At 40.6% G+C, this 27,928-nt stretch overlaps 1 protein-coding gene across 4 annotated transcripts; it reads left to right on the top strand.

The window, feature by feature from the left end:
- Nucleotides 1-19: 19 nt before the first annotated feature.
- LOC118365183 (beta-1,4 N-acetylgalactosaminyltransferase 2-like) lies at nucleotides 20-27,074 on the top strand. 4 transcript variants are annotated; one of them, XM_035747164.1, is made up of 11 exons: nucleotides 20-150; nucleotides 12,496-12,641; nucleotides 12,866-13,009; nucleotides 13,330-13,436; nucleotides 13,582-13,619; nucleotides 15,675-15,852; nucleotides 15,952-16,038; nucleotides 18,987-19,168; nucleotides 21,219-21,362; nucleotides 22,250-22,481; nucleotides 26,618-27,074. In XM_035747164.1, exons 1-11 carry the CDS (start codon nucleotides 130-132, stop codon nucleotides 26,800-26,802), a joined length of 1,464 nt encoding a protein of 487 aa, XP_035603057.1. In that variant the 5' UTR covers nucleotides 20-129; the 3' UTR covers nucleotides 26,803-27,074. The 4 variants fall into 4 exon arrangements, with proteins under 4 accessions (XP_035603057.1, XP_052346677.1, XP_052346676.1 ...); XM_052490716.1 differs by lacking the exon at nucleotides 20-150 and adding an exon at nucleotides 8,479-8,582; XM_052490717.1 differs by lacking the exons at nucleotides 12,496-12,641; nucleotides 12,866-13,009; nucleotides 13,330-13,436; nucleotides 13,582-13,619 and having other exon boundaries at nucleotides 107-150.
- Nucleotides 27,075-27,928: the final 854 nt, after the last annotated feature.

The following is a 27,928-nucleotide window of genomic DNA, read 5'->3' as shown; positions in this document are numbered from 1 at the left end:
CTAGCCAATTTAGCAGGTATGGAAAGTAGCTATTGGCTGTCCTAAAATTCACGAAATGACGTCATCTGTCAATTTGCATAATTTACCATGTGAATGTAATTGTGATGGACGCTGCAGGAGAGAAGAATAATGTCTTGGGAGAGACAAAAGGTGAGTAAAAAAACACCCTAAATATGTTTAGAATTACAAATGAACTTTCTACTGTCGATTCTTGTTTTTTTTTATGTCACAATTCCAACCCTCTTCTTTTATCCGGGCTTGGGACCGGCAAAAGTGACCCAAAATAGACACTGCCGGAGTTACTTCGGTTTTTATTTTCATTTTTTGGTTTATTCTTCATTTGTTTTGGTTTTGAACCTTATGGAGCTTAGGAGCCGACAACAAGTCACAGTAAAACATGAACATTTTTAACCATAACATGTTTTTATGTATACAATCTAAAAACACAATAGAAACAAACTGTCAATAGCAATGTGAGAAAATGATGGTAACTAGTCTGGCCCTAATCAGGTTAATTGTCAAAAATAAATAATAATGTAATGTAGGCCAAGGCGGGATCAGCCAGCGGCGGCTTCCCGCATGCGCGATTCATTTCCAGTCTGGACGCGGAGGGGTGAACATGCTCTGACTGCAGCGCGAATACTGGGCGGCTGAGAGTGCTTTGGGACGGGGGTGGACGGGGTTGGGCACCCGCTGCTCGTTGAAATGAGTAAGAACGATACGTGTTTTCACGTCAGTCTCCAATAACACCAGAAAAAGTAGCTAGATTTGTCGCTAGTCGCTTTAGGTTCTGTTTTTCTTTTGTCGCTAGAGGGGTCTGAATAATCGCTAAATATAGCAACAAAGTCGCTAAATTGGCAACACTGCACACCGATGCCTGTAATCATGGCCGGGTGTGGCCTGATATCATTGTTTAATTATCATATATTAAAATGGCATACAAAGAACATCAATGGATAGCGTACGATCATAGATACCATTTGGCTACATAGGCCTACAAACATTTACAATAGCAAAATCACACGAATGGCTTCAGATCAAAGTCTACGTTGAGACCGAAGGGAGCAAGGGTCGAGGTCACCCCCTCTCCTGGGGAGGGTGACATGTTCGAGGCCAATATAACGTAGAGACGAAATGGAGTGGATTTGTTCCAAAAAGTGGGCCGCAACTGGGTGTCTAGTTTTTGCACCTAATGATGCTCCGAGATACGTACTTTTAATTCGCGCTTTGTTTTACCCAGATCATTTTTACCACAAGGACAAGTTATAAGATAAATAACTGTCTAAATGGAGCCCGTGACGACTCCTTTTGATTGGGATCTGTTTCCCTGTTTGGGGTTGTTTTAAAGGATCTACATTTACAAGTGCCATTGCATTGAGCACAGCCATTGCACTTGTAGTTTCCATCCAGTAGGGGAGCAAATAGACGTTGTGCAGGGGATATCTTGGTGGTAAATCAGAGTTTACCAATTGATTTCTGAGGTGTCTGCCCCGCGAGAATACGACCAAGGGAAAGTATCGGAAATGTGTTTTCGAACCATCATCGGTTCTTTGAATCTGCCAATGTTTGAACAATTCCCTTAATTTGTTCAGAGCACTTTGATTAGCGGGTAGTTAGAACGCAAGAATGCTTATTTTTGCTACAGTCACCTTGAAACGGGTCATGTTTTGAATTTATCTGACCATTTTTGTACCACCTCTACTTGAATTTTCTTTGCATCTCAGCCATATTTCTGTCGAAATCCTTTTTCTTTTTTTTAACCAATTATTTTGACTCGACAGAATTGGCTGTAGGGCACACTATTTTTCAAGGGAAGTGGGTGACAACTATCAGCCCTCAACAAACTGTTACGATCAGTAGGTTTCCTGTAAAGATCAGTGTATAGAACATGATCTTCACACAAGATCTGAAGATCAAGGAAACTGATTTGACATGTATCAGATGCTCAAAACAGGAGTTAAGAAAAGCATGGAACACCTGGAACTGTTTTACATCACCCCTCCATTGAACAAAAATATCATCAATATACCGTTTCCAAATAATGTTAGGCAAGAAAACATTTGAGAGAATTGAAAATGGACTGTTTCTCTATGTAACCCACATACAAATTAGCGTAGTTAAAAGCCATTGGGGGATCCCATAGCAGTACCCTTCGTCTGAATAAAGAAATAATTTAGAAACATGAAGTGTGTGTATGTGTGTGTGAGTGAGTACTATTTAGACCAATGCTATAATGGGTGCACTGGAAGGTAGTTCATTAGGATCACGTTGCAGAAGGAAATGTTCCATAGCTTCAATACCGCCCTCTTGTGGAATATTTGTGTAACGACTCAACATCATAAGCAACTAACAAAGTATTCTTCGGACACTTCTATTGTCCTTTACAAAGGAGTGGAGCCGTTTTGCGAGTGGTCTCATAAAAAGTCAATAAAAGTCAATAGAGGGGCTGTTAATGCATCAATGCCTGCCACAATAGTGCACCCTGGAGGTTTTATAACACTCCCCATCTTTACAACCAATTCATCTGTAAGTTTTGAATATGACAGTTTACAGTCTTTGGTAATTTACCAAATACAATGCACTTAGTGTTAGAGATGTTCAGGACCAGTTTATTACTGGCCACCCATTCCAAATCAGATTGCAACTCTTTGTTAAGGGTTTCAGTGACTTCATTAGCTGTGGTTGCTGATGTGTGTCTGGTTGAATCATCAGCATACATGGACACACATGCTTTGTTTAATGCCAGTGGCAGGTCATGCTCTTATAAATTTCTTTCAATAGTTGGAATTGGCTAAACTTTGATCGTTGAGGTAGTAAATGAATGATAGAACCCAGTCCCTTTCATTTCCTATGTCGGAAGTTAATGGTTCCCTGAAGAAAGACTGATTGCTTCGGAATGTGTTGTTGTGGGGGGATGAGAGGAGAGCAACGTGTCCCTCTGTTTCCTGATTCACATCCGTGTATTAGATGGAGGAGGGGAAGGTGAGGACATATTTTCTTAAGGGAGTAATATAGGTTTATTATTCTGTTACATTTTATGGCTCCACACAAAGATAATAAAGAGAGTTTTAAGTAGGATTTGTATAACTGATGAGATGTGTATTTTTTATTTTTTGCTGTCTAATTACAGCTGTACAGAACCTTTGGGAAGACTTAAACTTGGTTAAAGCTTCTCTAGTGTCCGTGAATCATTTACTCTGAAAAATAAGAACCTAACACAACAAATCGTCATTTGTGTCAGTGCAGTACATGTTGAGTACCCTTCTCTTTAAGCATGCTGAATGTCTGTTGTTAATTTGTTTACAGATAAATAGCATTGTATTTGGTGAAACACCATTTTTTCCCAACAGTTTGCTATGAGCTGGCAGCGAGCTTATAAATATGCTGTTAGAACCAATAAAAGCCTCTACAACTCTTGGTTAGTGGAATTACTTTGGCTTCCTTCCAGGCCTGAGGCGAAATACTTCCTTCTAGGCTCAGATTAAAGATATGACAAATAGGAGTGGCTATAGAGTCAGCTACCATCCTCAGTAGCTTTCCATCTAGGTTGTCAATGCCAGGAGGTTTGTCATTATTGATCGATAACAATACATTTTCCACCTCTCCCACACTAACTTTACAAAGTTTAAAGTTGCAATGCTTTTCTATCGTTATTAGGTTTTCTATGCATGAATACGATGGCTCACTGTTCGTTGTTGGCATTTCCTGCCTAAGTTTGACAACTTTTCCAATGAAGTAACGATTAAAATAATTGGCAAAATCAAATAGTGTTGTAATGATTCGATGACGTAATGGAGTTGAATTTGCCTCTCTGCCCATAATTTCATTTGAAGTACTCCGTTTTTTTCCCCATCATTCTTTATATCATTGATCTTGGCTTCATAATTCAGTTTCTTCTTCTTGTTGAGTTTAGTCACATCATTTTCACAAGTCAGCCAGTCTTATTATCCACTCCTTTTGCAACATCTCTTTCAACCACACAGTTTTTAAATTCCTCATCAATCCACGGAGCCTTAACAGTTCTAACAGTCAGTTTCTTAACGGGTGCATGTTTATCACTAATTGGAAGAAGCAATTTCATAAATTCATCAAGTGCAGGATATTAATCACATCAGACCAACAAACATTTTGAACGTATGGTGGGGAAATTACTATATTGTTATTGCATCAAATGGTTGTTTTATGCAACAGAATGCAGTGGTTCTCAATCCAGGTCCTGGGGACCCAAAAGGTTGCACGTTTTTGCCCTTAGTCAAATCATCAGAGCCTTTTGATGAGATGATAATTTGTATCAGCTGTGTACAAGTCCTGGCCAAAAGTTTTGAACGACACAAATATTAATTTTCAGTCTGCTGCCTCAGTTTGTATGATGGAAATGTGCAAATACTCCAGAATGTTATGAAGAGTGATCAGATGAATTGCAAAGTCCCTCAATGCCATGCAAATTAACTGAATCCCCCCCCAAAAGGACCAGCTGACATCATGTCAGTGATTCTCTCGTTAACACAGGTTTGAGTGTTGACAAGGCTGGAAATCACTCTGTCATGTTGATTGAGTTTGAATAACAGACTGGAAGCCTCGAAAGGAGGGTGGTGCTTGGAATCATTGTTCTTCCTCTGTCAATCATGGTTAACTGCAAGGAAACACGTGCCGTCATCATTACTTTGCACAAAAGGGCTTCACAGGCAAGGATATTGCTGCCAGTAAGATTGCACCTAAATCAACCATTTATCGGATCATCAAGAACTTCAAGGAGAGCAGTTCAATTGTTGTGAAGGCGGCTTCAGGGAGCCCAAGAAAGTCCAGCAAGCACCAGGACCGTCTTCTAAAGTTGATTCAGCTGCGGGATCGGGGCACCATCAGTACAGAGCTTGCTCGGGAATGGCAGCAGGCAGGTGTGAGTGCATCTACATTCACAGTGAGGCGAAGACGTTTGGAGGATGGCCTGGTGTCAAGAAGGGCAGCAAAGAAGCCACTTCTCTCCAGGAAAAACATCAGGGACAGACTGATATTCTGCAAAAGGTACAGGGATTGGAATGCTGAGGACTGGGGTAATGTCATTTTTTTCTGATGAATCCCCTTTCCGATTGTTTGGGGCATCTGGGGAAAAAAGCTTGTCCGGAGAAGACAAGGTGAGCACTACCATCAGTCCGGTGTCATGCCAACAGTAAAGCATCCTGAGACCATTCATGTGTGGCGTTGCTTCTCAGCCAAGGGAGTGGACTCAATCACGTTTTGCCTAAGAACACAGCCATAAATAAAGAATGGTACCAACACATTCTCCGAGAGCAACTTCTCCCAACCACCCAGGAACAGTTTGGTGACGAACAATACCTTTTCCAGCATGATGGAGCACCTTGTCATAAGGCAAAAGTGATAACTAAGTGGCTCGGGGAACAAAACATCGATATTTTGGGTCCATGGCCAGGAAACTCCCCAGACCTTAATCCCATTGAGAACTTGTGGTCAATCCTCAAGAGGCGGGTGGACAAACAAACCTACAAAATCTGCCAAACTCCAAGCATTGATTATGCAAGAATGGGCTGCCATCAGTCAGGATGTGGCCCAGTTAGTTGACAGCATGCCCGGGCGGATTGCAGAGGTCTTGAAAAAGAAGGGTAAACTCTGCAAGTATTGACTCTTTGCATCAACTTAATGTAATTGAAAAAGCCTTTGACACTTATGAAATGCTTGTAATTATACTTTAGTAACATCTGACAAAAATATCTAAAGACACTGAGAAGCAGCAAACTTTGTGGAAATTAATATTTGTATCATTCTCAAAACTTTTGGTCACGACTGTCGTGCTAGGGCAAAAACAAAAATGTGCACTCCTTCGGGTCCCCGGGACCAGGATCGAGAACCAGTGGAATAGGGTTCTTAGAACTCTATTGTGTCTGTGTGAACTGAGAGAAGCTTCTGAGCTTGAACTCTAGCAACTTATTTATGATAGTCTTGTACTCTCTCGGAGCTCACATTCCATAGACAGTTGGTGTTTGTGTAATGGAAGGTACCAGGGTGTAGATGGCTTGAGTATGGATAATGATGTTCCCATTGTGTGGAAACAGTCTTTACAGCAGATACTGTCTGCTATGAATGATTCATTTCTTTCATATGAATCCTAACCTTTTTAGACCCATTCCACACATCTGTCATGTAGACTAAGGTGGTGTGTCTTTGTATTCTTTGTCAGGACTCTCAACCCAACAGTCAAGCGTTGTGTCGACCAGCCATCGTTATTGCAGAGCACTCACATCATTCACTTGTGTGTGGTGTAACCTGCTTTCCTTTAATACGTTTTGAATAAAGTAATATCCTGATTGGTGATATCTTGTGTCTCCTCATTATCGATTTAGAATTTCCACAACACACATCATCCACATAAGAGTTACAGCAAAACATACAAAAGATGATCTTATACACTATTTTAGGCCCAGCTTTTGGAACTTAGGCTTTCCTGGTTATAGCCACTATATTGTGATCACTGCATCCAATGGGTATGGATACAGCTTTAGTTCAACAGTATTAGAAAAAATGTGATCGATACATGTGGATAATCTTGTTCCCATATCGTGGATTCAGAGCTGTCTATCTAATAGAACTCAAAGGTGATCTTCAATGGAAGCTTCTCTAATGCTCAGTCCCCTCCTGTACTCCCTGTTCACCCACGACTGCATGGCCAGGCACGACTCCAACACCATCATTAAGTTTGCAGATGACACAATACCTGATCAACGACGAGACAGCCTATAGGGAGGAGGTCAGAGACCTGGCCGGGTGGTGCCAGAATAACAACCTAACATTTACATTTAAGTCATTTAGCAGACGCTCTTATCCAGAGCGACTTACAAATTGGTGCATTCACCTTATGACATCCAGTGGAACAGCCACTTTACAATAGTGCATCTAAATATTTTAAGGGGGGTGAGAAGGATTACTTTATCCTATCCTAGGTATTCCTTAAAGAGGTGGGGTTTCAAACCAAGACCAATGAGAAGATTGTGGACTACAGGAAAAGGAGGACCGAGCACGCCCCCATTCTCATCAATGGGGCTATAATGGAACAGGTTGACAGCTTCACGTTCCTTGGTGTCCACATCAACAACAAACTATTGCTTAAATAAACAGCAAACTTGGTTTAAGAAAACAGTAACACCTCACGGCACAATGCCTCTCCCTTATTTTACCTAGATAGTTTGTGTATATGAATTGATATGTAGGATATGTGTGCCTTTAAAAATGTTCTGTATTATGTTTTGTGTGGACCCCAGGAAGAGTAGCTGATGCTTTTGCAACAGCTAATGGGGATCCTAATAAAATATAAACCAAGATTCTCTGGTCTGATGAAACCAAGCTTGAACTCTTTGGCCCGAATGGCAAGCGTCACATATGGAGGAAACATGGCACCATCCCTAAAGTGAAGCATGGTGGTGGGAGCATCATGCTGTGGGGATGTTTTTAAGTGGCCAGGACAGGAAGACTAGGCAGGTTTGAGGGAAAGATGAATGGTGCAAAGTACAGAGAGATCCTTGTTGAAAACCTGCTCAGGACTTCAGACTGGTGTGAAGGTACACCTTCCAACAGGACAACGACCCTAAGCAAACATCCAAGACAGTGCAGGAGTGGCTTTGGGATAAGTCTCAATGTCCTTGAGTGGCCTAGCCAGAGCCCGGACTTGAACCCAGTCTAAGATCTCTGGAGAGACCTGAAAATAGCTGTGCAGAGCATCTGCAGAGAAAAATTTAAGAAACTCCCCAAATACAGGTGTGCCAAGCTTGTAGCGTAATACCCAAGAAGACTTGAGGCTGTAATCGCTGCCAAAGGGGCTTTAACAAAATACTGAGTAAAGGGTCTGAATACTTATCTAAATGTGATATTTCTGTTTATTTTCATAAATTTGCTAAAAAAAATATAAACTGGTCTGTTTTTGCTTTGTCACTATGGGGTATTGTGTGGAGATTTGAATGGGGGGAAAAAAACAATTTAATACATTTTAGAATAAGGCTTAACAAAATGTGGAAAAAGTCAAGGGGTCTGAATACTTTCCGAATGCACTGTAAATACTAACATATTTTCACTAATCACTTTCACACCATTTAACCATGAAACTACGTTTATATAAGTGCATATAAAACAGCTCACAGAAGTATTGCTTACCTATGTGACGTTTTTGATCCACAGTAGTGTATGATGAGCATGGATGCCACTACGTGTCTCAGCAGCATTCCTAAATCACATCTAATTTGAATAGCCTAGGTACATTAATATCAGGGGGCGGAAGGATATGGACTGTACCGCTCAAAGCACCAACATAACAAGGGTTACAATAGTATCTCTCTCCATTGAATAGAGGCGGTTGACGTCAACAACCTTATCGAATATTCGAAAAAGGGTTACAATAATGACCTCTACAGCCGTTGTGCTGCTTTGCTGACAACGACTCATTGTTAGGGCAGAGAGACGCGTGTCTTGTCAATATATCCATAATCTTTGGTCTAACCCCTGAACAGATCTGCTGTAGATTTTTTTTTTCTTTTTTTTTTCAGTTAAATGACTGGACCATCGTAGAACTGTGCAAAAAGGTTTGTACTTTAGCCTTTTCACTAAGCAGTTTTAAAATGTAGTTCGCATAATTGATATGCTTTCCGTTTGGGTAGGCTAGTATGCGTCAAGGCATATATTTAGCCCAATAGTAGACCTACGGAACTTTCATTAAATGAATAGTAAACATTTGCATATTGTCTTATCCAAATGTAAATGTTTATTAATATCATGAATTTGGCGTAGCCTACTATTTACATGGCTATGGCTATATTATATATATTTTTTTATTTACATTAGGCTATACAATTTACATTTGGGGTTTATCCATCCAATAAGTATCTGCAAACCAGTCTTCAAAATCGGTAGATTAAAAAAATCATATATACACACACACACAAACCTAAAATAAGATTGTAGCATACCACTAGAAGTGCGCGGAACTTAACTAACTACTTTTCCATCCAACCTTTTTATGTGATTAGCCTGTGTCGGATAAAAAATGATGTTGACAGGCAAATTTGCCGGTAAACTTTCCAAATTTCGACAAAAACAAAATACACTAGACATGGTAGGATCTTTTTGTCTCGGTAATTTTGCGAGAAATGGCGGTGAAACGCCTTTATGCGGCAATTATTGATATAATAACCATCATATTAAACATGGGGTCACGCGATGGTGTTGTACCCCTACTATGACTCATGAAAGCATGCAGTTTATTAGCTTAATATGTTATGAACTTCACAGGGTGGTGAAAATGTTGTGATGGAGTTTTATACTCTAATAAATATCGAGGGTGAAATCTTATTCTGGTGAAATTATGATCGATCCTTGGCTGCCGTTTGACAAATATCGGCTTCCATTTTATGTTACTTTGTAACTATTACATTATATAAACGAGTCTTATTTTTGTCATATCCTTCTGGTGAGTCAACTTTTTAATGCAGAAGGATTGTTATTCAATTATGAGGAATGGTTTATCTCGTTACAATATAGCTCACACCTAGAGATTTCGCCATAGTCTTTGACGCTATTCCATCTGGAACTCTTGTTGTTTAGAGGTGGATCCAGACCTCACCTTCTTGAGCTACCCTCACTTAATCCAGTTGACTCTCCAATAGGAAAAATGGTTTCTCATTACTTCCTCAGAACAACCGATCCACACGTGCCTTATTTCAAAGGGATACTGTATATATTCCTTATGTTACAATTTACTAGAATACATTTGTCAATAATTTCGGTTGGGGAAAAGTATGGTTATTACCACCACATAAGAACCTGCTTGTTAACATGGTCAAATAAGTCTCAGAATGATCCATAAGTATTACCCTGCGAATCATTACCTGAAGAAACTAAAAAAAAGACATTAACAACACGTGTTGAACATCCAGAAACTGTTTTGGCATTACGGCAAGATATTTATAATTGTTAATATTCTTGATGACTTTTGTTTATTATGGGCGAATGTGCTGCTCGGTTTCCTTAACTATAATAAGGATGAAGGGAAAAACCATTTGACCTCCATAAATCTAATTGTGCTAATGGTAAAAATGTCATATTCGTAAATGTTTTTTTTTATGAGTGACCTCTTCCATGTTTTCTATAAGGAATCCGAGCAGTATATGAAGACCAGTCTTCCTATAAGAAAGCTGTTAAAACAGTCAATACTGTGTGTATCTTTTGAGGTCTTTGTATAATCTGTAATGTGTTGTGCCCCCTAGCATATGTTATCATTGTCTGTTTGTATACTTATTGTACGTATACTAATGTTTTTGCAATAAAATCTGCAAAATATGTGGATGTGACCAATAACATTTGATATGAGGAGGAAATGATAGTCATCAAACCACCTTCCAGTTTCAATGACTGCCAAAAGCCTATCTCTCTCAAGATAGGCTTTTAATCATTTTTTGTTTCAGCAGGAGCCATTTGCTTTCCAACCTGTGCTATCCCACAATTGCATTTGAAATATTGCAAAAGGCCTGTTTTGGCTGCATGCTGTTCACTGAAAGATTTGCCATGCGTTCCCAACTATAAGTAATGCATTGTGATTGGGTTATACACAACCCACAGCTAGGCTACACTTGATTTATTTTGTAATCTATTGATCCTCTGTGGCTAAATTACAGGCAAATGTATTTCAAAGTATCCGGGGTGCTGCTGCAGCACTACCAATGCCCTTCCCATGGCTATGATTCTCTAATTAAATAAATGAAGTACAACTCTGGAGAGATGGTAGTTGCAGGCTCATGTCTCAGAGCAGAGGGAGGGAAAGATCATAGAAATTCTGGTTCTGTGAGAGATACAGCCAATCTACGTTTTCACATATATATTTTTTGTGTGGCAGGGTAATTACAGAGGCAACTGAAATACATTTTGATCGTTTTGATTAAAATGTTTACATTGCAAACAGTGAAAATTATTATTCATGCCACGAGAGGTACCGGATCCTGGCAAAGAGATTCCGGAACGAAACGGTCCAAAACTGAGGGGTGCATAGGGATCAAATTTAAGCCCCGAACGGCAGTCAAGCATCGACCGTCATGTCACCAGAATAAGACTCTCAATACTTATTGGAAAGGAGCATCAAGCTGATCTCAGTGTACTTTCACTGACCTGTGAAGATAATTTATTTAATCTGTATCCTAATGTAACAGTACTCTTCTGGCGTTGTGTACAATCAGTCATCGACACGGAACTCTAATATGTAGCACCAGTCATGTAGCTTTATTCTGTTAGGAACGGCACAAAATTGCACGTCATGCAATGCACGTCTCACCATCCAACTCTGCACTCACGCACGCTGGTTTGGTGCTTGTTCACTAGGCTAGTTACCAAAATAATACAATTACAATATACAATATAATATCTTTAACAATGTACCTGTTAGGAACGGCACAAAATTGCACGTCATGCAATGCACGTCTCACCATCCAACTCTGCACTCACGCACTGTACAAAATATATTAACCCCCCCACCAGACACAGTAAGTTGCTAGCTAGTACTTGCGGGAATTCTTCACAACCAAATGCACAACAAATATTCTCCAAAAACCGCTGCATCTTGTGTGTGAACATTTACAAACAATTTGATATAAATTGTACATTTAAATCATCACTTGGGAGCATAAAATCACTTTTGACGTACGGTGCTTTGCAACCAACAACTTACCGCTGGTTTGGTGCTTGTTCACTGGGACGATTCTAACGGGAACATCCCCGCTCGTAAGCAAGCTACGCAAACCAGCCAATAAGATGCCATGTTGAGTAGGTGAAGGCAAGACAAACTCAAACCAAAAACCCATTGTCTTAACAATAAAGTGGCAAGGGGAATCACCAATATAATAACCCTGTTACACTAATAAACTGGCTGGTTTCCCGAGTCGTTGTGGGAGGACAACACACCATATCCTCGCGTGACTGTAAGATGACTTTCTATATGATGGTTATTATATCAATATTTCCGCATAAAGACGTTTCCACCGCCATTTCTTGCTTAATTCATTTATAAAATTGTATCAATCTCCTGTTTTCATCCCATCTGTCATTTTATATATATATATAGTATGACTGTATTTGCAGAACTTGCATGGTGATTGAAACTTTTGGCAAAAAATAATAATAAGCTGCCCTGTGAAGTCTTAGTAGCAGAGCTGTAATTTATGAGTGAGAAAGCATATTACCCACGGGGCCCAGATGTCTAGTTTTGATGTACATGTGATTGAGTTTGTCAACAAGCTATTTGGAAAGTGAAATCAACAAAACGTGGAACCATGTCATTGGATTTAGGTTAAGAAATCCACGAAATGTCTTTCTTTAGATTGATGACTTTTTGGAAATCCTATATGTATGATGACCATAACGTTGATTCAACCAGTTTGATCCCAGTGGGTAGCCACTTCAAGATTTTACATTGCTTCCCCGGTCAGAATATGATGCTCTTGTCTTCTACAGATGGACAGTCTTCTACAGATGGGCAGGTGCAAGCAGGTACTTGTCCTAGTTATTTTCTGTCTGTCCGCATCAGTGATGTACTCCTTCATATACCACTATAGCACAACTGAAGAACACACCGATCAATTAGTTCCTCAGCAAATAAGGTACCTTTTTCTTTATCAGCAACTGTTTGTTTGAACTTGTAGTTGGAAGACTTTCACCGGTTATGGTGAAGCCTGAAAACAGTTTTTTAAAGACTGTTCTGCCATCGCGAAAATCAATAAAGTACTGTACCAGTTTTAAAATTGTATATTGGTCCTCTATCTTCAGCAATGGAACCTTTTCAGTTCTTGCAGATTGTGTTCTATTTGTCCCTGCGAATCAATAGAGCCGTACCATCCATCAGTCTCAGACAACCCAATTGCACCTGTCAGGGAGGCGGAGTGTTGGTACTGAAAGACCACCTTCCAAAAGACCGGTATGATGACATAGTCAAACGAAGAGCTGAGGAGTACAGGAAGCATCATATCAGGTGGGTGAAAAAACTACAGATGTAACCTGGTGTTACGGAAATCACGTAGCTTAGCGAGTACTCCCCCCGGCACAAACACGAGACCTGTGCTTCGCAACACTCGTGACCGCCACCCATTAAACATTTCAAGCCAACTGTGGAGTTAGTTTATTGTAATTCCGTTACACTGGCAAGCAGGTCATTTCTGGACATGATATTCTTCCATTTCAAGAATGGTAGAATACTCACCAAATGGATTGGTATGCCTTAGATATGCGCACGGCCAACTGTACGTGCTGTACTCAGGAAACATTAATGGGACCATTTGATCATCCCCTTAGGACAAGCTCCAGTCTGAACAGGCTTATTTTAGCTCCATCCAACACACCTCTTCAATATCCAATCCAGGGGTTCACTGTTGTCCCTCTTCAGAAGACATTGATACCAGGTAGCCTATGCAATAGCCATTTGTTTATGTACCGTCCATCAATATAGACTAACTGTGTGTATATATAGTATGTTCTTTGCAAAGAAGTTACACAATAGATTTAGTAATTCGATATTTAAATTGTGCAATAAAACTATTATTTCAGGTTTAGCTCTCCATGCAGCAAAAAGACAAAGTTACAAGGTTGGTTCGAAACGCTTTGAATGTATACTGGGGTTATTGGTCTTCTGTTCTCCATGTTGTAATGAACACCTCTTTGTTGGTGTTTGATTGGACTCTCTGGTAAGACTTTACAGTTAAGGATATTTATTGACTTTTGCAGTGTATGTTATGGCTAAAGCCAGTGTTCAGACAAACGCAGGATACAAACAAAGTCAATTTTACCCTTAATGTCAAGAGTTACCTGCTCTTTTTGGTGGTGGTTCTTTACATCCGGTGTCATATCTACCATTTTCTGCTTAGCTTTTACTTCATGTAGGGGAGAACGGGGATGAAAGTAACACTTTTTAATTTTTTTTTGCTATTTACGCAGATTGATAGTGCTAGAAAACATTTTATGATAAACAACTTACAGTATATATGACCTATACCATTATAAACTCTAATTAAATGTATAGCATACATTATTTTATATTTATATATTATTTATATATTTTAAAATATAAAGACCGAAAACGAAACTATCACAATACTACTTTTGTACCTGCCAGGCGCGTCTAAACTAAAACGGGCTTGGGGGGTTTGTAATGCTACTTACTTTCAACAAAGGTACTATCAGCCATAGTTTCTTGTTTGTGTCGCTTCAATAATATATTGGTTCGAAATTCATTAAAATGAACCATGCGTCAGAATCGCAATGTCGCACAACCACTATTTAAAAAAAAAACTTATTTTGCCTATTAATCGGACTAAAATGATCACATAATAGCTATATTAACCAACATTTATTTAATGAAAATGTTCAATGACTATTCATGTTTAGCCCTACAAATCAGATGTGCGCCAGTTGGCTTTGTCATGCGTACTCCTCGTGATTTAATAGAAGAGAATATAAACTCCTCATGCTTGAGGTAATTGACCCCCAGAATCATAGCTATACACTTTTTTTAACCACTAACCTGTCGATAAAATCATATTGTGAGAAGCTAATCAAGTAAATGAAGGCATTATTTTAAAGATGTCATATCATCTTTAAACATTTAGATAACATTATGAAAGCAATATGAATTATAAGAGGCAATGGCCAGTGCTTGAACGTGTTTATTTTATTCCAGGTCATCAGTTGAAATTTCGTCTTACCCAAGACTAGCTAACATGATACTTACAAGCTATGCTGTCGTTTAGTCACTAGATGGGTTAAGAAAATGACATATGTAAGCACATCTTTACAACCAAAAAAACAAACATTTCTGGGTCCGATGGTCGCGCTGACTTCACTACAGCATTCTAGCTTCTGAGTTATCTGAGAAAATGGGCATGATACTTTCACCCTGTGTAACTTTAATCCCAGTGTTATGATACTTATGATTTGTCCCACAGATGGTTTGTTTATGCTTCTACCGTTGTGACTGGATGGAGTAGGCCTACAACCGCTTCATTTAGTGGACCCATGACAACTGTAGCAAACCCTAAGCCATTCTAACTTGCTCCGTTTATTCACCTAACCTGCCGCGTTAGTTATCCTAACCTGCTATGTCAACAAATCATCCGTTTTCTTTTCTTCTCCCCCCACACTGGTTCATTCCTCGTTACCGGTATGTCTTTTTGAGACCGCATTGAAATGAACAGGATTGACAAGTTGTTTTTTTCCCCCAAATGTTTTCCTAGCTAACTGCCTACCCGCAGACCGTTTCACAAATATTAAAGGCACATGTTCAAATGAAAGTTTTACCATGTAGAACAAATCATCCACCTATTTTTCACATTTGTCTACAATGACAGTAATGCTTACACGTTTTGTGCTCCAAAAGATGCAAATCATTTTTGAACTGCGTATCTAAACGCTAAATCTCAATTCAGTGTTTTTCTGCTTCAATCTAACATTTAACAACAAAATGTACTTTTAATACACCCCTCAGGAACTTCATTGATTAGAGAAAGAGGTATGCAGATGCTAACAGGAACCACATTGATTCAACAACTGCACAATCACATAAGTTCCATAGAAGTGGAAAATGGTCCATCTGCTCAACCTTTGGCCTGAGTCTATGAAAACGCTATGGTGTTATGTACCTGCAGGTGACTCTGCGTGTGTCCAGTGGTGTCCTGGCCATCAAGGCCCTTGGAGAGGGAGACCAAGAGGGACAGGGAGAGAAAGAGATCACTGTCCAGTCTACCAGCCTATCTGACCTCAACAATCTTCTGGGACGAATGACCTACACCAGCACTGTGTACCGGATGAGGACTGGAGACTTGGGTAAGGCCATAGATCCAGCTTTCCTACCATACCCATGTCTTCCTCTCCACATGTCCTGAGACCCTCATATGACGCCACCCGTCCCTGCTCTTTCACCAGCTCACTTCACGTTTGAACACCATGAGGCTGTCTTCCCCGTTGTCATCCAGCAGACATCAATGCCTGTTTTATATGACATAGGAAATGGTGAGAGCCTCCCTTTTATTCCCTTGTATTGTAGACAGTATCTGAAGAGTGAAATTGGGGATAATTAATCAACCGTAGGGGCAGGATCAAGACTCGGGATCAGAGTGGTGGGATAGACATAAAGGGTAAACTAAAGATAATGTGATTGTTAATTTGTTGTTTTTGGTCATGAAGCTTCTACAGATGTGTGCAAATGGCTGCGTCTTTAAAACGGCAAAACTTAGCGCTATCGTCAGGTACCAAGATTAGGTTATCAGGAGGAATTATGACATCACCCATTGTATATAATGAAAATATGAAAGCAGAGCAAACATGCTGTCAGCGTGCCAAATTCAACATTCCATGACCCTACTTCCTCCATTCCTGAAAAGTGGAGCTTTTAAAGCATCTTCATCATGAGCCCAAACTCTGCTGGCTTACCAACTTCAACCTGCCATCACCTAACTGCTATCAGCAATGTTGCTGTATTGACATAACCAGGTCAAATTATTGGCACCTTTTTGATAAAGATTAGCTAAAAATACAACAAAAAAAAGAGTTCCTGTATATTGTATGCAAGAAAATAGAGATTGTTATTTTATAGTAATACAACTGCTCAGAAATAGATTTAAGAAGTAAAAAAAGACTCAAGCATAATGACAGACTTTTTCTAAAATGCTTTGTGAGTTTGGAGAACGCATTGGGAGGGATCTTAGACCATTCCTCCATACAGAATATTTTACAGATCCTTGATATCCGGTAAAGTTCATGATGCCACTGCTTCTTAAGCAACAAAAAAAACATAATATATAACAGTCCGTAGGAACAGTCTGTGTGGAAGCCAGATGTTAAATAAAATTGAAGTTGTCTGGTAACATTTTTGTTGTTGAATTTTTCTCCCCAATTGTTAGTAGCTACTATCTTGTCTTATCGCTACAACTCCCATACGGGCTCAGGAGAGACGAAGGTTGAAAGTCATGCGTCCTCCGATACACAACCCAACCAAGCCGCACAGCTTCTTAACACAGCGCGCATCCAACCCGGAAGCCAGCCGCACCAATGTGTCGGAGGAAACACTGTGCACCTGGCAACCTTGGAGGCTGGGTGCACTGCGGGCTGGGTGCACTGTGCTCAGCCCGCCACAGGAGTCGCTGGTGCGCGATGAGACAAGGATATCCCTACCGGCCAAAACCTCCCTATCCCGGACGATGCTAGGCCCCACGGACCTCCCGGTTGCGGCCCTTAACCACTGCGCCACCCGGGAGGCCCTCTGGTAACATATTATTATATAGACTTTCCTAATGTAAAGGTCAGTGAGCAGGGTTTGTGCATGCAGCAACAGTCATGTATGCTTATTTTTTATTTTTTTTACATAATAGTGTAGGTTAACAGGGAGAATAAACCAATATGAAAGTTATCATAATCTTATTGAATTATCAATATTGGTGCCTACCACTTGCAAATATTGTGTATAAAACCTTAAAAGAACCCTTGATACGGGATTTCACATGACTGAGAATACAGATATGCATTGTTGGGCAGAGATGCCTTCATTTAAAAAAAAAAAAAGTAGGTAGTGGATCAGTAAACCGATCAGTATCTGATTTGACCACCATTTGCAATTTGCAGCGTCACACATCCACTTTGCTTAGAGTTGATCAGGTTGTTCATTGTGGCCTGTGAAATGCTGTCCCACTCCTCGTCAATGGCTGTGCGAAGTTGCTGGATATTGGCGGGAACTAGAACACGCTGTCGTACCCGTCGATCCACAGCATCCCAAATATGCTCAACGGGTGACATGGTGAGTATTCAGGCCATGGAAGAACTGGGGCATTTTCAGCTTCCAGGAATTGTGTACAGATCCTTGCGACCATGGGGCTGTGCTTTATAATCCTTGTTACATGGGGGCTGTACATGATCAAACATGAGGTGATGGTGGTGAGTGTCACGACAATGGGCCTCAGGATCTCGTCACGGTATCTCTGTCCATTTAAAATTTCCATCGATAAAATGCAATTGTGTTCGTAGCTTATGCCTGCCCATACCATAACCCCGCCGCCACCATGTGGCACTCTGTTCACAATGTTGACATCAGCAAACCGCTCGTCCACACAACGCCGTCTGCCCAGTACAGTTGAAACCAGGATTAATCCACGAAGAGCATACTTCTCCAGCATGCCAGTGGCCATGGAAGGTGAGCATTTGCCCACAGAAGTTGGTGACGACGCCAAACTGCAGTCAGGTTGAGACGCTGATGAGGACAGCGAGCATGCAGATGTGCTTCCCTGAGGCGGTTTCTGACAGTTTGTGTAGAAATTCTTCAGTTGTGCAAACCCACAGTTTCATCAGCTGTCTGGGTGGCTAGTCTCAGATGATCCTGCAGGTGAAGAAGCCAGCTGTGGAGATCCTGGGCTGGCATGGTTATATGTGGTCTGCTGTTGTGAGACCGGTTGGATGTACTGACAAATTCTGTAGAATGACTAAGGCGGCTTATGGTACAGAAATGAACATTTAATTATCTGTCAACAGCTCTGGTGGACATTCCTGCGGTCAGCATGCCAATTTTACGCTCCCTCAACTTGAGACATCTGTGGCATTGTGATGTGTGACAAAACTGCTAATTTTAGTAGCCTTTTATTGTCTCAAGCACAAGGTGCACCTGTGTAATGATCATGCTGTTTAATCAGCTTCTTGATATGCCACACCTGTCAGGTGGATGGATTATCTTGGAAAAGGAGAAATGCTCTATCAGGGATGTAAACAAATTTGTGCACAACATTTGAGAGAAATACTCTTTTGTGTGTATGGAAAACTTCTGGGATCTTTTATTTCAACGCATGAAACATGGGACCAACACTTACATGTTACGGTTATATTTTTTTCATTATACAAATCAAACCCATATCCACCTCCAATTGCAGTAGGATCTCGGATGTCGCTGCATTAAACCAGAGATTCTCTCATTGCAGATATCAACGACCGGGTGACCATCATCACCAAGACGTTTCTGAGATACACCGAGCTGCAGGTCCTCATCAGTAGCATAAGGACCTATTACAAGGACGTCAAAATCATCATCGCCGACGACAGCCTGGAGCCACAGAAAGTGAACGGCTCCAACATTGAGCAGTACATCATGCCCCCAGCACAGGTACAAGCTGGTTTTGGTCAAATTGAAAACCTCAAAGTGGACATTCAACGTGAATTGATGATGGACATAAAATGCATGTGTGATTGAATTTCTGAGTTGAAAGGAATATAATTAACATTTTATTGAAATGTTATTGTCAGTTATTAATTAACCCAGGTGTATGTATTTGTCTCCAGGAGCAGATCCGTGCAATAAGGGCAATCTGCCATAGACTTACACTTACAGATGTAGGATCTTAATTTGAGTCAGTTTGCTACAGCAGGAAAATAATCCTGCAGCAACAGGAAATGTGGATTATAATTAATGAACATTTTTGTAGGAGTTGATGTTTTTTTTCTTCCGTTGGGGCAAGTTTTGAAGTGCAAATTACAAACGTTAGCTGTGCAGCAAAATTCTCAGCAACAAATGAGTAATCAAATTAAAATCCTACATCTGTAACGAACTCCAGTCGGCCACACTGGATTTGAATAAAAATACACTTGAGAAGAACGCAGACAACCACCAAAGCCTTGAAGTTTGAATTGTCATTATCCCAATTTGTAAGTCGCTCTGGATAAGAGCGTCTGCTAAATGACTTAAATGTAAAATGTAAATCAGCAGCAGTCAGTCAAATGAGCAGGTTTAGGCAACATCCTTCGTAAGCATGCACGTTTATTTACATGACGTCACATACGTTTTCTCATTGACTGTCAATATATACTGAACAGTGGAGGCTGGTGTGAGGAGCTATAGCAGGACAGGCTCATTGTAATGGCTGGAATGAAATTAATTAGTCCAATTATAGCTCCTCCCATCAGCCTCCACTGACACCTAGTGTACAAAACATAAAGAACACCTTCCTAATATTGAGTTGCACTCCCCCTTAATATAATAGTTTGATTAAGACATTCACATGCTTTGTAAGAACGATTTCCATAACAATCCTGTTTACATGGACACACCTGAAATCAGGCTACCTAATGCTACTTTGATGAATGCAGACAAAGGCCAATCAAAGAAAAACGTTCTACCACAGCGAGCATCCTATTTTTGGGAAGCATGTTTTATTCGGAGTTCTGACATACAAACTTTGTATGTGAACTACTTCCTAAGAGCCATACATTGTTGTTCCGAACACACTTTGCTCGCGCTAAAGAGGAAGGCTTGCTCGGCTGGTGGTATTCCTTGCACAGATCCAATACCTCTGGTACGCTGAAGGTGTTTACATGTCCTAATCATTTGAAAGATTGCTCAGAAAACCAGGAGTCTTAATCGGCGTATGCTTACTTCGATTTTGACCTGATGCCGATTTTAAGATAAAGAGTAAGGTGACTATTTTACATGACTATTGCATAATCTGCCTACTACCATAATCAGTTTAATATCAAATTATTAGTGTGCATGTAAACATACTCGTGGATTTAACAAGTGACCTCAATAAAGGATCATAACTTTCACCTGGCCAACCATTGTGAAGCTGTTATGGAACTGTTAGTCTTAAAAAGAAATGCAGTAGGACAATGTGGCATAAGCTAGAAATAATAGGTGCATGCCAATTGTTCTCCTACCGCTAATGGTTGTCGGCAGAACCCGTCCATTTGTTAGACATCTGCAGCTGCTAAAGAACATTCTGTTTCAGTAAGGGCAGGGTTTCCTTTCCTATGTTATACAGGTGAAGGATCTTAATTTGATCACTGTTGCTGTGAATTTTCACACACCATAAGAAAATACAGATGAGCTTTGGGATTTGCATAAATCCACTGAAAACCCGTACTAACACATGGTTTTATTAACCGCGTTGCACTTCTTATGTAGTGTAATTTTAGCCAGCTAATAGCCTAACCACATATCAAGCAACATTTTATGTACTAAACGATCAACTCCCTTTGCTACAGGACTATTTTGCGACGACAGTGCTGGTCAAATTAAGATCCTACATCTGTATGCCTTTAGAACCCTGCACCCACAGACTTTTGATGATGAACTGTTGAGTCGGGAACACCATTCTTTTTATAGGATATTTTCATCACAGATTACAAAGTAATTTTGAGGACATTTTCCTTCCCAAAAGGGCTGGTTTGCTGGCAGGAACCTGGCTGTCTCTCAGGTCACGACCAAATACTTCCTCTGGGTCGATGACGACTTCCTGTTCACAGACAAAACCAAGATCGAGAATCTGGTGGAGGTGATGGAGGCCACACCAGAACTAGACGTGGTGAGCAGCGTAACTGTAGCCTGATTCCCCCGATATGTCACCAGGCTAGAACAAGTATGACCTGTTTTGCTTAGACTGGGGCTGGAATTCAGTGGTAGCACAGCTCTCAATCAACACTTTCTCTTCGCAATATTGATGTTGTGAATTTATTATAAAAAAAAAAAAATCCTGCTATCCACAACTCTGGATCCAAGTACCTGTCTGATGTCATTCTACCCTCCTGCCCCACACGCACATTTCCCTACTCCAGGTCCCTCTCCCTTCAGCAGCCCTTCAGCAGACTAATTACTATGTGACAGGGCTTTCAGTTGAGCGGCTCTGTGGCTGTAGAACGTACTTCCATACACTGTCAGGGCTGCAGAGTCTCTGTCCTCATTTAAGGCACAGGTCAATAACCTGCTGTTCAGAAAAGCTTTCAAAGACCTCTGCTAAATCTATTTTCATGCCCTCTGGATCTGACAACACATGAATATAGCATTGCTTGTTGTCTGTGTTCCACACTCTTGGGGGGGGGGAAAAGGATCCCAAAAGGGTTATTCAGCTGTCCCCATAGGATAACCCAATTTGGTTTCTTGTAGACCCGTTTTGGGTTCCATGTAGCACCCTCTGTAAAACTGTTTCTACATATAACCGAAAAGGGTTCTACCAATAACTAAAAATCGTTACTCAAAGGGTTCTCCTATGGGTACAGCAGAATAATTATTTTAGCTTCTAGATACTCTTAGCACTTTATTTTTTTTACATTCCTATGTTCTGTGTATTGGATTGTTTATATTCTATTTTTTTTCTACACATTGGGTCTGAGATGTGCTTTACAAATGAAATGAAGAATAATACGTATTATTACTACATGTGGATCTGCTCTGTTCTCTGCCTCCTGTGATCAGGTGGGGGGCTCTGTGGCGGGCCACGGCCAGTTCTACTTCTCTTTGGTGTACGAGGAGGGTAATGGGGAGGACGGGGGTTGTCTGAACAGAAAGGGTTCAGTGAAATACCAACCTGTTCCAGGCTTCCCTACCTGCTCCTTCACCAGCGGAGTGGTCAACTTATTCCTCGGCCGCACCGACGCCGTGCGCAAAGTGGGCTTTGACCCCCGGCTGAAGAGGGTGGCGCATTCAGGTTGGCTTTTTTTTTTTTTTTTTTACATATATATTTAACCTTTATTTATCCAGGAAGTCTCTCTGAGGTCTGAAGAGCTCCATTAGATGGGATACTTTTAAATGTTATTTTATATACATACAGTACCAGTCGAAAGTTTGGACACACCTACTCATTCCAGGGTTTTTCTTTATTTTAACTTTTTTTTTTTACAACATACAATAATAGTGAAGATATCAAAACAGTGAAATAACCAAAAAAAAGTGTTAAATAAATCAAAATGTATTTTATATTCTTCAAAATAGCCACCCTTTGCCTTGACAGCTTTGCACACTCTTGGCATTCCCTCAACCAGCTTCCTGGAATGCATTTCAATTAACAGGTGTGCTTTGTTAAAAAGTGAATTTGTGGAAATCAAATCAAACTTTATTTGTCAAATGCGCAGAGTACAAACGGTGGAATGCTTACCTACAAGCCCTTAACCAACAATGCAGTTCAAGAATAGTTAAGAAAATATTTACAAACTAAAGTAAAACAATTATAGAAAGTATCACATAAAATAACAAAAACAAGCCTATATACAGGGGGTACCGGTACCAATGTGCGGGGGTACAGGTTTGTCACGGAAATTTGTACATGTAGTTAGGGGAAAAGTGACTATGCTGCTACTTACTGTTTAATGTCTATGCAATGTCAAAACAAATGGGGGGGGGGGTCAATGTAAATAGTCCACATGGCCATCTGATTTATTGTTCTTAACAGCTTCTACCCCCAAGCCTTAAGTAGCCTTTTGGTCCCTGACATGGTACAGCTTGCCCGGCGGTAACCGAGAGAACAGTCTGACTTGGGTGACTGGAGTCTGTGACAATTTTTGGGACTTTCCTCTGACACCGCCTAGTATATAGGTCTCGGATGGCAGGAAGCTTGGCCCCAGTTATGTATTGGGCCATACACACTACCCTCTGTAGCACCTTACGGTCAGATACCGAGCTGTTTCCATACCAGGCGGTGATGTAACCGGTCAGGATGCTCTCGATGGTGCAGATGTGGAACTGTTTGAGGATCTGGTGACCCATGACAAATCTTTTCAGTCTCCTGAGGGAGAAAAGGTGTTGTGCCCGCTTCACAACTGTCTTGGTGTGGTTGGACCATGATAGTTCGTTGGTGATGTGGACACCAAGGAACTTGAAGCTCTCGACCCGCTCCACTACAGCCCCGTCGATGTCCCTTTGTAGACTGAATTTCTTTCCTTAATGCGTTTGAGTCAATCAGTTGGGTTGTGACATGGTAGGATTGGTATACAGAAGATAGCCCTATTTGGTAAAAGACCAAGTCCATATTATGGCAAGAACAGCTCAAATAATTAAAGAGAAATGTCAGTGCATCATTACTTTAAGATATGACTGTCAGTCAATAAGGAACATTTCAAGAACTTTGAAAGTTTCTTCAAGTGCAGTCGCAAAAACCATCAAACACTGACTCTCATGAGGACCGCCACAGGAAAGGAAGACCCAGAGTTACCTCTGCTGCAGAGAATAATTTAAGTTCAGTTACCAGCCTTAGAATTTGCGGCCCAAATAAATGCTTCACAGAGTTGAAGTAACAGACACATCTCAACATCAACTGTTCAGGGGAGACTGTGTGAATCAGGCCTTCATGGTCGAATTGCTGCAAAGAAACCACTACTAAAGGACACCAATTAGAAGATGTGGGACCAAGAAACACGAGCGATGAGTTGGACCGCAGAGTGAAGGAAAAGCAGCCAACAAGTGCACAGCATATGTGGGAACTCCTTCAAGACTGTTGGACAGGCATTCCAGGTGAAGCTGGTTAAGAGTGTGCAAAGCTGTCAAGGCAAAGGGTGGCTACTTTGAAAAATATATTTGAATTTGTTACTACATGATTCCATATGTGTTATTTCATAGTTTTGATGTCTTCGCTATTCTACAATATAGTAAAAACTACAACTTGAATGAGTAGGTGTCTCCAAACTTTTGACTGGTACTGTATACATATTAGTTGTTTAGCTTCTTGATTATTTTAGGAGAGAGACTTGGCCAGTATGTGTTATGTACAGTTGAAGTCGGAAGTGTACATACACCTTACCCAAATACTTTTAAACTCAGTTTTTCACAATTCCTGACATTTAATCCTAGTAAAAATTCCCTGTCTTAGGTCAGTTAGAATCACCACTTTTATTTTAAGAATGTGAAATGTCAGAATAATAGTAGAGTCATTTATTTCATCACATTCCCAGTGGGTCAGAAGTTTACATACACTCAATTAGCATTTGGAAGCATTTCCTTTAAATTGTTTAACTTGGATCAAAAGTTCCAGGTAGCCTTCCATAAGCTTCCCAAAATAAGTTGGGTGAATTTTGGCCCATTCCTCCTGATAGAGCTGGTGTAACTGAGTCAGGTTTGTAGGCCTCCTTTCTCGCACACGCTTTTTCAGTTCTGCCCACATATTTTCTATTGGATTTGAGGTCAGGGCTTTGATGGCCCCTCCAATACCTTGACATTGTTGTCCTTAAGCCATTTTGCAACAACTTTGGAGGTATGCTTGGGGTCATTGTCCATTTGGAAGACCCATTTGCGGCCAAGCTTTAACTTTCTGACTGATATCTTGATGTTGCTTCAATATATCCACATAATTTTCCCTCATGATGCCATCTATTTTGTGAAGTGCACCAGTCCCTCCTGCAGCAATGCACCCCTACAACATGATGCTGACACCCCCGTGCTTCACGGTTGGGATGGTGTTCTTCGACTTGGAAGCCTCCCCCTTTTTCCTCCAAACATAACAATGGTCATTATGACAGTTCTATGTTTGTTTCATCAGACCAGAGGACATTTCTCCAAGAAGTGTGGTCTTTGTCCCCATGTACAGTTGCAAACCGTAGTCTGGCTTTTTATGGCGGTTTTGGAGCAGTGGCTTCTTCGATATAGGACTTGTTTTTACTGTGGATATAGATACTTTTGTACCTGTTTCCTCCAGCATCTTCACAAGGTCCTTTGCTGTTGTTCTGGGATTGATTTGCACTTTTCGCACCAAAGTATGTTCATCTCTAGGAGACAGAATGCTTCTTCTTCCTGAGCGTTATGACGGCTGCGTGGTCCCATGGTGTTTGTACTTGCGTACTATTGTTTGTACAGATGAACGTGGTACCTACAGGCGTTTGGAAATTGCTCCCAAGGATGAACCAGACTTGTGGAGGTCTATAATTTTTTTTTTCCTGAGGTCTTCGCTGATTTATTTGGACTTTCCCATGATGTCAAGCAAAGAGGCACTGACTCAGAAGCTTCTAAAGCCATGACATCATTTTCTGGAATTTTCCAAGCTATTTAAAGGCAGTCAACTTCGTTCATGTAAACTTCTGACCCATTGGAATTGTGATACAGTGGAAATAATCTGTCTGTAAACAATTGTTGGAAAAATGACTTGTCATGCACAAAGTAGATGTCTTAACCGACTTGCCAAAACTATAGTTTGTTAACAAGAAATTTGTGGAGTGGTTGAAAAACGAGTTTTAATGACTCCATCCTAAGTGTATGTGAACTTCCTACCTCATCTGTATGTAGATATACAGTATGAGAAGTGAACAAAGTATGGCGGCGGTATTGTATAATGTGTGTATTTTTCAGTCTGTTTGTACTGTATATAGCAGTACTGTGTGTCTAAGACTATTTTTCCCACCAGTGACATTAAAGTTCATCCTATGCTAAGAGGGCCGGTAAATCCCAGTATAAACCTTTGCACATATTTTACATTTGAGTAATTTAGCCGACACTCTTATCCAGAGTAACTTGCAGGAGCAGTTAGGGTTAGGTGCTTTGCTCAACAGCACATCGACAGATTGCAGCAAGTCTGTAAACTATGTCAGTAGGAAATCTGGAAAGCTGTGTCAAGACAAATGGACAAATTCGGTTACGTGTGGTAAGTTTTGAAAAAGTCAATTGTTTCTATAGATGTTGCTTTTTTTTAACCCATGTTGCTTTTTTTTAACCCATGTTGCTTTTTTTTAACCCATGTTGCTTTTTTTTAACCCATGTTGCTTTTTTTTAACCCATATTGCTGTTCTTACGCTTAAGGCACTGCTGTTTTTGGTAATTAATCTTTTCTCCATTCCATTTTCCCTGTCCATATGTCTGTTTCAGAGTTCTTCATGGACGGGTTGGGCAGTTTGCTGGTTGCCAGCTGTAGTCATGTCAGCATCGGCCACCAACCCAAAATTGCAAACGCAAAGTACTCGTCGTTCCGACGTCAAAAATCAAAAGATGTAGAAGACAAACTAGCCCAACACTTCTTCAAGAACCACCTGAAATGTATCCGTTATGGATAGTTTGCAAAGAATTACAGTGAAAATAGAGTTGCAATACTGAGGTGCACGATTCCAAATGTGTAATCGCGGCATCCCGCGAGGAGTATATAGTAGACAGTTGTGGTCAAAAAGTGATTTCTGAGTTATTCCTGTGTCCTGTGTTTATGCCCTTTTTTAAGGATATCCTGTCTGGATGTTCTCGCTATTTCTGGTGTGCTTGTGTAAATTGATAGGGCACCTGTCTCTCTTTGAAGTAAAGCACATGTTTGAAATAAAAAGTAATGGACTGGTGATTTGATGTGTGGTGAAGTGACCTTGTTGAAATGAAAATGTGTTTGAACATTTGAAACGGTTGGGAATTTTTGTAGTGAATGAGGGAGGCCTGAGTTTCAACTGTTTGACATTTTTGAAACGATTTGGAATTTATTTAGTGAGCTTGTGACCCTTTGTAGAGTGAAAAAGTCCTTTCTAGGTAGGTCTGCCTGAGTATAAGTAAGTGTTAGACTTGTCCTGTGAACACTACGAGTGACAAGAAACCCAGAGAGAAACTACAGAAAACATGTCTCCTAGACCAATTCTAGGTGTATTGTGTCCTTCATGTCTGGGTCACGATGACAAAACCATCGATGCCATTCTTTGTGACGCACCGGATCATTTTAATGGTGTGATTGATATGAGTGAAGGCCATATGGGTTACATTTTGCAACCGAACGATTCATCAGTGAAGATTTTCATACACAGCTGCCTCAACACCCTTTTTTTTGCCAACAAACTGGAGGTTTTCTCCTGTGTTTCGCATGAGAGAATGGCTTAAGATCAGTCTTGCTATGTCAGCTCGAACAGGCCCAGGAATGAATTAGCTCTTCCTCTGGACCTCTCTCTCCACCCCCCAAAGGTGTGTGTGTGTGTGTGGGGGTGGGGGGGGATATCTCAGATAGGGAGGAGTGAGGCCTAAGAGGGTTTTTATAAATTAAGCATCAGCCAGTGGGTCTTGCGACGGGTATACAGAGATCAGTTTACAGAGGAGTATAGAGTGCAATGATGTGTTCTATAATGAGCATTGGTGGCAAATCCGATGGCCGAATGTTAAAGAACATCTAGCCACTCGAGAGCACCCTTACCTGCCAATCTATGAATTATGTCTCCG

This window comes from Oncorhynchus keta, chromosome 32 (genome assembly GCF_023373465.1).
Source record: "Oncorhynchus keta strain PuntledgeMale-10-30-2019 chromosome 32, Oket_V2, whole genome shotgun sequence".
NCBI lineage: Eukaryota > Metazoa > Chordata > Actinopteri > Salmoniformes > Salmonidae > Oncorhynchus > Oncorhynchus keta.
This window is presented reverse-complemented; position numbering and strand designations above follow the sequence as displayed.

Coding starts and splice junctions, on each gene's coding strand:
- LOC118365183 (XM_035747164.1), top strand. CDS start 130: ATGTCTTGGGAGAGACAAAAG. Junction 151..12,495: donor TGTCTTGGGAGAGACAAAAG/GTGAGTAAAAAA, acceptor TGTCTTCTACAG/ATGGACAGTCTTCTACAGAT. Junction 13,437..13,581: donor TCAGAAGACATTGATACCAG/GTAGCCTATGCA, acceptor CTATTATTTCAG/GTTTAGCTCTCCATGCAGCA.